The sequence below is a fragment of the Patella vulgata genome, chromosome 5 (assembly GCF_932274485.2).
Source record: "Patella vulgata chromosome 5, xgPatVulg1.2, whole genome shotgun sequence".
Lineage (NCBI taxonomy): Eukaryota > Metazoa > Mollusca > Gastropoda > Patellidae > Patella > Patella vulgata.
In genome coordinates this window covers 28,436,007-28,447,021 of record NC_065883.2, presented here as the reverse complement: position 1 = coordinate 28,447,021, position 11,015 = coordinate 28,436,007, and the positions used below count along the sequence as shown (strand labels likewise).

The 11,015-nt window shown below is 37.2% G+C and overlaps 2 protein-coding genes across 3 annotated transcripts; one reads left to right on the top strand and one right to left on the bottom strand.

The window, feature by feature from the left end:
• The first annotated feature begins 22 nt into the window (after window positions 1-22).
• Window positions 23-2,367, top strand: LOC126822722 (testis-expressed protein 30). 2 transcript variants are annotated; one of them, XM_050551741.2, is made up of 4 exons: window positions 23-174; window positions 1,152-1,383; window positions 1,764-1,812; window positions 1,909-2,367. In XM_050551741.2, the coding sequence occupies exons 1-4, from the start codon at window positions 167-169 to the stop codon at window positions 2,352-2,354; spliced, it is 735 nt and encodes a 244-aa protein (XP_050407698.1). In that variant the 5' UTR covers window positions 23-166; the 3' UTR covers window positions 2,355-2,367. The 2 variants fall into 2 exon arrangements, with proteins under 2 accessions (XP_050407698.1, XP_050407697.1); XM_050551740.2 differs by lacking the exon at window positions 23-174 and adding an exon at window positions 379-538.
• A 5,380-nt stretch (window positions 2,368-7,747) lies between these two features.
• Window positions 7,748-10,981, bottom strand: LOC126822723 (nuclear protein localization protein 4 homolog). The gene has a single exon (XM_050551742.2). The coding sequence runs from the start codon at window positions 10,895-10,897 to the stop codon at window positions 9,011-9,013; it is 1,887 nt and encodes a 628-aa protein (XP_050407699.1). The 5' UTR covers window positions 10,898-10,981; the 3' UTR covers window positions 7,748-9,010.
• Between the last annotated feature and the right edge of the window lie 34 nt (window positions 10,982-11,015).

The following is an 11,015-nucleotide window of genomic DNA, read 5'->3' as shown; positions in this document are numbered from 1 at the left end:
CTTAGCGTAGTGGCCAATATAAGAGAAAGGTCTAAGGTCATGGAGTTCAAAGTTGAACCAAGACTGACCGCTATTTATCTCGACCGCTGACACAGAATAAAAATAATACCTTGTGCCGCTGATAACAAAGGGCGCCGATAACAAATGATCTGATTGATTTGATCAGATGATGATGTAGGCCTACTCGCACGATATGTTTTTAAAAATTGGAATAACAATGAACTATGGCTACATGCGTGTTATAACTACGGTACTTATATAGTCACATTGTCATTGACAGAGGCCTATTGAAAATAAGAAAAAAAAAAGCTAGATACTATTGGAGAACAAACGTCATCGAACATACGGAATAATAGGTTATTTCGAATGAAACATTCCTCCTAATTGTCATATCAAACAGTTTCATCACATTATAACCACTTTTTTCTCTGTAATCGATCATCTCCCTTCGTCGATGTTTCTTTAGCTCAGAAATTGAAGAAATAGAAAAGCGCGGGAAAATATATCGGCGGCCGACATCAATGGATACCAAGAATGAGTAGGATTTTCAGTTTAAAAATACCTTTATAGAACCAGCACTAACTTCTGCCTTTAATATTAGAATTGATTTCCACTGACAAATGTCAGTGATGCAGGATGGAGGGCATGACAAGAACGAAAAACCGAGGTCCCGTGTACACATTGGCATGCACGTAAAAGATCCCTTGGCAGTTGGAATTCGAGAATAGGCCGTAGCGCCGCTGCCCGGGCATAATTTCCCTCATATGCCCATCTTCATTAGCCCAGGTTATGAGCAGAACAGTAGGATGTTAAACCCCATTTCATTTCATTTCCACTGACAAATTATCCTGCAGGCCCAGATTAAAGGGGCCCCAAATTAGTTTCAAAAACTAATTAGGTACCATAAATAAAGATGTGTATGTTATTTGTGCCAAATAAATCTATCTACCCCGTGATGAACAATGACCAGAATAGCCATATGCCCCTTTTCACTGTTGATCATGATGCAAGGGCCCTAACTGTTACATTTTCAGCTTAACCGGGCCCTGTCATCCTGTCTAATGCTCGTAGTTCCTGGTAGATATTATCATAGTGAGTATATAATGACAATAATCAGTAATGTTAAATTTATTTCTTAATCTCTTCTACAGGGAAGTGGAGATAGACATTAATAAAAGATCATACCCAGCAATAGTTACTGTATGTAACACTGTAAAACCTAATTGCGGTTTTATTTTAACACATGGTGCTGGTGGAGATATGAACACTAAACAATTGATATTATTTAGTGATCATCTGGCAAAGCATGGTTTCCTGGTATTAAGATTTACTTGTAAAGGACTAAATTTAACATACAGAAACAAAGTTTATTTAGGAGTCTTGGTATGAATTATTATTGCTGTTATATATATGGGGAAATATCTTTGTCTTAATGGGGACCATCAAAAGGGGATTTAACTTTATAAGTTGGAAGGAACTAAAATCTGTGAGTTCAAAATATCATCAGCAGCCAACAAACAAAACAAAATTGATGAAATCCGAAGGCTTATATGAGATACATAACTTGGTTTATTTTGCTACATTATATTATAGATTAAAAAAAAATTATTTACAGTATTAGCAAACTGAAAATTTTAATTTAGTTTAATCTGGGAAATCCTGTGGCCGCTATTATTAATCTTTATTCTGGCATGCTGTGGCTCGACTTTTATATTATTAATAATTAATGTAGGTTTATTCATATTATATTTGTTTTCCTCCAGAAATATCTACATGAATCAGACTATGGTTTACAGCACTGTATTCTTGCAGGTAAGGCTTGATTTTCTTTAAACCCAAATTCTTTTTTTTCATCTGATTTGGACAATTTGTATCTAGAAAATTTTTGAAATTTTGTTTTCTTCACAGGTCGCTCAATGGGATCAAGATCTGCAGTAGATGTTGCTAATCAAATTACTGATACTGAATTCCACACATTTGTAAAAGGAGTAGTCTGCATTTCGTATCCTCTTTACCAACCAAAACAAAAAGATAAACTAAGAGATGTACCTTTGAAGGAATTAAAATTGCCCATTTTATTCATCGGCGGATTAGAGGATGAAATGTGCGAACAAGAACTTTTGATTAAAACTGTATCAAATCTTGAAAAGAAAGATTTTCTGTGGATTAAAGGGGCTGCACATAGTCTTGAAGGAAAGGGTATTGTTCTTGAAGATACAGTTCAAAAGTCAACAGAAACAATTCAGTCATGGTACCATGACATTGTGATGGAAGACAAAACAAAGACGGATGTCGTCGGCAAAAGAAAAAATGAAAGGGACATGGCTACCACATGTACAAAGAAGAAAAAATAAAGATTTGTACAAACTCATACTTGTCTTAATGTTTTCTTAAACTTTCAAGATGCCTCCTTTGAAATGCCACACAAAATTAAAACATAGCCATGCAAATACACCCACACATCAGTTTTGTCTCGAAAAAATAAACAATGTTTTTGGAAATTTGGAGGTGGGGGGGGGGGGTGCAACTCCAGAGCAGGTCTCAAAATGGCTGGGACAATAAAAATTTAAAAAGAGCATCGTTAACGCTGCAATATACGTCCACATTCCTGTTTTGATTGATATGGTACTTTTTAAAATGAAGAGAATGAATTAATATGAAATGGCTGTAATATGATAAGAGGCAAAGAAGGCTAGGTGTTGTGTTTGTTTTGCCAAATTTACAGACAAAATATTAACAAAAAAGTTGATGTGACACTGCCTTGGGGGGTCGGGGCATGCACCAAAATAAATAGTTGCTGTCTTTACAGTATAAGGAATAAATATGCAAAGTTCCAAGATGATCCATTCAGAATTGCAGCCTGTAGACGATAAATACAAAAATTGGACGGGGTTCTGCCCCTGGGGGTTGGATATGGAACAATATAAATAGGTACCACCCTTGTATTGAAATGATCGATAAGCTGAATTTGTAAAAAATCTGTTAATTATTGCAACCTGTAAAGTATTTACCGATAAAAACTAACAAAAAAGTGAGTGTGGTACCACTCCCCTGGGGGTCGGGACATGCACCAAAATAAATAGTTGCTATCCTTACAGTATAAGGAATAGATATGCCAAGTTCCAATATGATCCATTTAGAATTCCAGCTAAATACAAAAATTGGGCGCGGCTCTGCTCCTGGGGGTTCGACATGAACCAATATAGGTACGGATCATTCCGAATTGGATCCAAATCTGTTAATGATTGCAACCTGTATATAATTTGCAGACAAAATATCAACAAAAAGAGGGTGTGGCACCAACGAAAGGGCAGGAGGTGGGGTGGAGTGGAGGAGGGGGTCGTGCACCAACATCAATAGTTGCCGTCCTTAGGGTATAAGGAATAAGTATACCAAGTTCCAAGATAATCCATTCAGAATTTTGGCCTTCGGGCGCTAAAGGCAAAAATTGGGCATGACTCTGCCCCTGGGGGTCAGGGCATACACCAATATCAATGGTTGACGCCCTTAGGCTATAAGGAATACATACATGTATGCCAAGTACCAAGTTGATCCATTCAGAATTGCAGCCTGTAATGATAAACACAAAAGTTGGGCGTGCCTCTGCCACTGGGGTTCAGGACATGCAGTTGTGGTCCTTAGGCTATAGGGATTACATATCCCAAGTTCAAAGACGATCTATTAAGAATCGTGGCATGTAGGCAACACACAGAGACACAAAGAAAAAATGGGTGTGGCTCTGCCCCTGAGGGTTGGGCAATCACCAAAATAAATAGTTGCTATCCTTACAGTATAACGAATAAATATGCCAAGTTCCAATATGATCCATTTAGAATTCCAGCTAAATACAAAAATTGGGCGTGGCTCTGCTCCTGGGGGTTAGGCATGGACCAATATAGGTACAGATCATTCCGAATTGGATCCAAATCTGTTAATAATTGCAACCTGTATATCATTTGCAGACAAAATGTCAACAAAAAGTGGGTGTGCCCCGACGAAAGGGCAGGAGGTGGGGTGGAGTGGAGGAGGGGGTCGTGCACCAACATCAATAGTTGTCGCCCTTAGGGTATAAGGAATAAGTATACCAAGTTCCAAGATAATCCATTCAGAATTATGGCCTTCGGGCGCTAAAGGCAAAAATTGGGCATGACTCTGCCCCTGGGGGTCAGGGCATACACCAAAATCAATGGTTGACACCCTTAGGCTATAAGGAATACATACATGTATGCCAAGTACCAAGTTGATCCATTCAGAATTGCGGCCTGTAAACGATAAACACAAAAGTTGGGCGTGCCTCTGCCACTGGGGTTCGGGACATGCAGTTGTGGTCCTTAGGCTATAAGGAATACATATCCCAAGTTCAAAGATGATCTATTAAGGATCGTGGCATGTAGGCAACACACAGAGACACAAAGAAAAAATGGGTGTGGCTCTGCCCCTGGGGGTTGGGCAATCACCAAAAAACAATAGGGGTCATCCTTAGGGTATAAGGAATAGGTATACAAAGTTTCAAAAGGATCTGTTAAGAATTGCGGCTTGTAGGCGAAACACAAGACACACAAACATTGGGCATGGCTCTGTCCCAGGGGGTGGGGCATGCACCAAAAATAATAGAGGTAAGCCTTAGGGTATAAAGAATAAGTATAACCAGCGGCTGCCAGGCAGGATACGCCCACATTTTCGAGAGATGGATAGAGAACAAGCTAACAAGAAAGTGATTTTTCCTACTATCAAGGGCCATAATTCAGGAAATTACAATTCAATATGCGAGAATATTGAAAGGAACTAAGATCTTTGTGTTATATACTTACATTTTAAGTTTCAACAAAATCGGATAAAAATTGTGACGTCTATAGGGTCCACAACCTTGATATACTTTAATTTTACGTTATTTGAGAACGAATGGTGGCCATTTTGTCTGTCATTGTCTGTAACAGTGATATAATAATACAGTTTTTTAAATCGGATAAAAATTATGATTTCTATAGGGTCCACAAGCTAAAAATGCCATTTTTCGTACAATCAGGGGCCATAATTCAGGAAGTTATGGTCTGATATGCGCGAATATCGAAAGGAACCGAAATCTTTGGGTTATAAACTTACATTTCAAGTTTCAACAAAATCGGATAAAAATTGTGATCTCTATAGGGTCCACAACCTTGATTTACCATATTCTTACCATTTTGTCTGTCAATTTTGGGCCGATTTTCACTAAATTCGAACTCAGTCGTTCTTAGGGTGTAACAGTGATATAATAATACAGGTTTTTAAATCGGATAAAAATTATGACTTCTATAGGGTCCACAAGCTAAAAACGCGATTTTTCGTACAATCAGGGGCCATAATTCAGGAAGTTATGGTCCGATATGCGCGAATATCAAAAGGAACCGAGATCTTTGGGTTATAAACTTACACTTCAAGTTTCAACAAAATTGGATAAAAATTGTGACCTCTATAGGGTCCACAAGCTAAAAACGTGATTTTTCGTACAAACAGGGGCCATAATCCATGAAGTTTCAATCCGATACATGCCAATATCGAAAGCAGCCGAGATCTTTTGGAGATAAACCTATATTTCAAGTTTCGTCAAAATCGGATAAGAATTGTGACCTCTAGAGTGTCCACAAACAAATTGTGGACGGACAGACGGACGGACGGGGGCGACGGCATAATACGTCCACATGAAAATGTGGGCGAATAAAAAAGTTTTCAAGACAATCCACTAAGAATTGCGGGCTGGAAATGACACACAAAAAGAAAATAGGCGGGTCTCTGCCCCCAGGAGTTGGGCATTCACCACAAACAACAAGGAAAATTTTCAAGACGATCGATTAAGAATTGTGGCCTGTAGGTGACACACAGAAAGAAAATGGGCGTTGCTCTGCCCCTGGGGATTGGGCATACACCCCAAATGATAGGGATGTTGATTTAAACAATAGATATTGTATACATACACTGTCAAAAGGTAAGGATTCAAAAACAAGCCAAAGGCTTATATTAATTCATCTCCCTAGGGATGTTCCTTAGGGTACAAACAATAAGTATGGAAAGCTCCAAGATGATATGTTAAGAAATGCAGCCTGTAGACGACAAACAAACCAATACAAGAAATGGGCTGGGGTCGGGTATGCACCAAAAACAATTGGAATTATCCTTAGGATATAAGGAATAAGTATGTAAAGTTTCAAGATGATCACTTAAGAATTGTGACCTGTAGGCGACACACAGACAGGGACGATGGCAATATACGTCCACATTATGAATGTGGATGTATAAAAATAGAATGCAACTCAGTTTAGTTAGATTCATATTACATTACATGTTAATGTTTCAAAGAACAGAGAAAACACCCTTTAAGAGTGTCAAAATAGGGGGCATTTATTATGATTTATTATGTAGACATTTAAAGACAGTTTCCACATTTCAGAATCATTAAGTCACAGCAACTATTCAAAGACCAAACAAGTGGGGGCCAATTAAGAGTTGAGCAATCACTTTGTGAGATATCTATACTCTTGAACTATCTGAATTTAGATAAATTTGTAGAGATCCAAAACCAAACTCACCGAAAAGCATGCCGCAAGCACAATGAGAAAATAGATGTACACAGTGTGTAAAAAGCCTAAATCTTGTAGCATTCACAAATTATGCGAGCCTAAAATCTCAGATCTTCGGAGGTAAATTATTCTACAATTTCCGTCTCCATAATGTTTCAATCTCAATTGTGGAACGACAAGTGTTCTTGTTAAAAAATCTCAAGGATCGATTTAGTAGTTCCATATATAGCAGGGTGCCAGATTTCATGGTTACTGGTATGTGAGGCACAGGATCTTAACGTTAATGTGAGCAGGAATAGGGAGCCAGTGTAAAAAAAATTAGGACAGGAGATATTTTGGTTTATATGATACTTGCAAATGATTTAAACCCATGCAACATATAATACATGTACTCTGGCTGATATACGTTAGATCATAAAGTCTGACATTGAGTAGGGAGCCACGGTGGGTAAACACTGGCTCGCTAGTTTGGAGGTCGTGGGTTGGCTGAGAAAGTTAATTGGGATTTTCCAGTCTGGTTTCCCCTTGTCAGTCAGTGGTTCACGATGGAAGGCCCGACAAGGACAGCTATCTAGTCATTTGGATGGGACAATAAAACGAGGTCCCTGTGTACACATTAGTGTGCACATAAAAGATCCCTTGGCAGTTGGAATTTGATATAAGAGTAGGCTGTAGCGCCGCTGTCCAGGCAAAATTTCCCTCATAGTACACTGCATGGTGTATGTCTGTCTTCATTAGCCCAGTCGGAGCAGAACAGTTGGATGTGAAACCCCATTTCATTTCTGACATTGAGTCAAGTACATGTAGCTTGGTTTGACCACAGTCTTACACATTACAAGGAGTAGGGTTACTTGACTAACCTCATATAGCTAAAAAGACCCCTATGCACAAGCGAATTATTGAAATAAGGATGTTAGTGTGGATAACCTAGATTGTGTTAAATGGACATTTAAATAAATTTCCAGTTTTCTCTCCATTCTGGTGCTAAAACATCACAGAAATGTTATGATAGTGTACAACTAAATTAATAATTGACTGCTGAATTCTTTGTATGTCAGATTATTGGTATCTCTGACAAATTGTTTGTTGAAATAAGGTTGTCTGGCAGAAAAGTCCTAAAAAATTGATTTCAACAGTTATCAGTGGTAGAACTGAATAATAATAATAATAAGCAATCTTTTAATAAAGCATTTTCTCACACTGTGTATTGCTTAAAAATGAATTAGCTGTACATGTACACATAATATCATTTTATACATTCATTGAAAAATAAATACATACAAACCATTTGTTTCAGTGATAAAACTTAGCAAAGTCGTCAACAGAAGCATTAATTTTAATCAAAAATTTTATAAATAATATTAATAACAATTCGTTCAATTGTTTAATCAAATTCTTCCCATTTCTCTAATTCACATAGAAGAAATGATATCTGTTACAGGTCACCTTAGGATATGATAATTTATTTTATGATCAGTAGTGGAATACCGTGTTTTATCAGTGAAATAAAAGTGTTATTCCACTGGCTAGAAGCGGACAAAGTAGTCCATGTTGTTTTTAGCTAAAATGATTGAAAAATCATAAAATAAATAGAACATTTGTCGTTTTGTCGTGAATAACATATTTTATTTCATCTCTAAGCAAGAAAACGTTTATATTTTCACGAATGCGTAGCATTCGTGAAAATATACGTTTTCTTGCTTCTCGATGAAATAAAATATGTTATTCACTCTAAAACAACAAATATCCTCTATATATTTTTTGTTATATTTTCATTAGAACAACTGTTCAATGTGATGAACCACTCCTGACAGTTTACTACAAGGACTAATCCATACCATTCTGTATTTTCAAAATACTTCTATCATCTATTTTTTGGCAACTTTCAAATTGGCATGAGTAATAACCAGTCAGATTGTATGGTGTTTTGCATAAGGATTAAGGTTGCAAAATCTGGACAAATAAGTGTTTTATCCAGGTTTCTATCTTGGAAATTTGAGAGGCTACCAGTTTTAGCATTATCTTAATTTAGAAATCAATTCTTAAGTGTTTTCAGAATAAAAGAAAACTTTAAATTTATCTGTATTTATTATGTTTTTAGATCAAATTCTTGGAAATTTCTATTACTTGACAGGTTTTTCCAGCTGGTCAATTTCACTGCCAATTAAGACTGGTAAATATTACCAACAAAATACTACATAACTGGAAAAAGAGATAAACAATATTGAGGAATATGGCATGAAACTATGTGACATAAAACATTATCTACTTCAAATTTATAACTGACCAACAACTCTCAATTCAAAAGTAATTGGAGTTTACTGACAGCAGATTGTTTTGAGTCTACAAAATTGTCCTCTTATTCAAAAGTCTTGAAAAACCAGTCCCTTTTAACTTTCGTACATCTGGAAAAATTTACAAAAGAGATTTATTTTCATTTATTCATTTTATGATTATTGTCTAGGCAATGAGCACATGTCACATGTAGAAAATCCCGCTTGGTTGATGAATGTACAATGTGCACATGTCCATGGTTCTGAGGTGCCACCTTGTGGTTGAGCTGCCATAGCACCAGATCCATTGTAAGATTGCTGTTGTAAGGATGGGACTGAAGGACTATGTGCTGACATCATTTGTTCCACCGTCGCCCATTCTTCTGTTTTCATAAAATGATGTGCCATATCTTCATCCTTGTTTTTTACAGCTTCCAGCAGCATCCCCATTTTTTCGCGCAGTGGCAACATTTCTGTCTTAGCGAGGTAAATCAGCAGGTGGAAATCTGACATTGCATCTAAGAATTTATCTGGTGCAAACTGTCGTAAATGCTGAACTAAAGCGTTGAAATCCTGAACATCTCCAACCTCCTCTCGGTTCTCAATCACAAATGGTTTGATGTCTTCAGTAACGCGAAATGTAAATTGAGGTTCAACAGGGAAAGCTGCAGGAATTTCGACTAGAAGATATTCTACAGGGAGAGGCCTGGCCAATTGTGTCACTTCATTACCATAATTATCCTTATCCTTGAAGAAAACATCTGGGACGTACTGCTCGTTGCTGGATTCTTTAACATATCCAAGTTCTGGGACATCTTTTGTAGGGATCAAGCAATCATCTCGTACTAAAGCCATGCACTGATTAGATACTTGATAACCTTCAAAATGGATCTGATTATTACTATCACCGGTAACAATTACAGTCACAAATTTAGAACCAAAATGTCCATCAGATGACAGATTGGTAGGACAAGGATTAGGGTAGCGATTTTGAAAATGACCAGCCATTATGCATTCTTCCGCACTTAAAAAATGAGAGTCTACTTTTCCGCGAAAATTTTTCACTGTGCCTTGTTGCAAGCATTCGGCTACTAAATCTGTAAAAATCCAACCAATTGCTTTTAATCCTAATTTCTCAGCTACAGCATTGACAGTATCATTGTTATCTTCCAATAATTCAATTTTGTTCCTAGACGATTTTTGTGGTGGTTCATAGATGGCAGTAATAGTCGCCTTAATCCCAAGTGGGGTATCTTTGAACGGTTCATATCTTCCATAAAGTATGCCACAGTGCTGGTTTCCTGTACTTCTCCAAAAATTTAAAAAGCGATCGGCAATGGAGGCATTTTCAAACATTATGTTATCAACATGGCGATATGTCTGACGTTTTAAAGTGACAGCATTTGGTTGACATTTTGTGCATATTCCGCCTGGCCATGGAGGGTGTTCTTTACATCCAGATTTTATCTTACAACTGATGTTCTCTAGGTTTACAAACTTTCCTTTATCAATGCCGCCTGTTAGTTTACGAATGTATGAATGAAAGGACAGAAATTTGATTGGTGGATCACAACTCTTAAGAAATTCTTCATCATAGGGCTCTAACGGCACACAGTGAAGGCACTTTCCCTGGGGACCATGACGACACAGCTGTTCATTTCTTTTTCTGTAAATTTTTCCATCCGTTTTTTCCAATATTATATCCACCTCATCCAAAACATCGTTAGATGACGAAGCATTTCCTATTTTCAATTCTGACATCACACTTCCATTTTCGGTTTCCATTTTCTGTGAGAGGTCGTCTCGACTTTTACTATTTTTGTCATCAATCATCAAATAAAGCATATCACCATGTTTTACTTTGTAACTATCCATTTTTTTAGATCTTGAAGTTCTGATGACGCCTGTTTTATTTCGTTGTTGGTAGAGATTCCATCCCAAATCGCCCAACTCAAAATCGTGCTGGATTTTATTCAGAAAATCGGCAACAGTTTCAGAAGTCTTTGTTTCAAATCTTCGTGTCCCATGTTCTGCAGACTGAACCCTTACTGTTATAGATTTAGACATTTTTGTTTTGTTTCTATTCAATCCAATTTTAAAATAAAATCGTCTGTTTTCAGAACGCAGCCATGTTTTGACAAGCTAATAATACGCATGGGCACAGCTGATTGCTGTCGCTAAATAC

Bases quoted from the DNA above. Each gene is read 5' to 3' on its own strand.
- LOC126822723 (XM_050551742.2), bottom strand. From the start codon at position 10,897: ATGTCTAAATCTATAACAGTAAGGGTTCAGTCTGCAGAACATGGGACA.
- LOC126822722 (XM_050551740.2), top strand. The intron at 1,384-1,763 runs GTATGAATTATT...GTTTTCCTCCAG, and splicing joins AAGTTTATTTAGGAGTCTTG to AAATATCTACATGAATCAGA. The intron at 1,813-1,908 runs GTAAGGCTTGAT...TTTTCTTCACAG, and splicing joins ACAGCACTGTATTCTTGCAG to GTCGCTCAATGGGATCAAGA.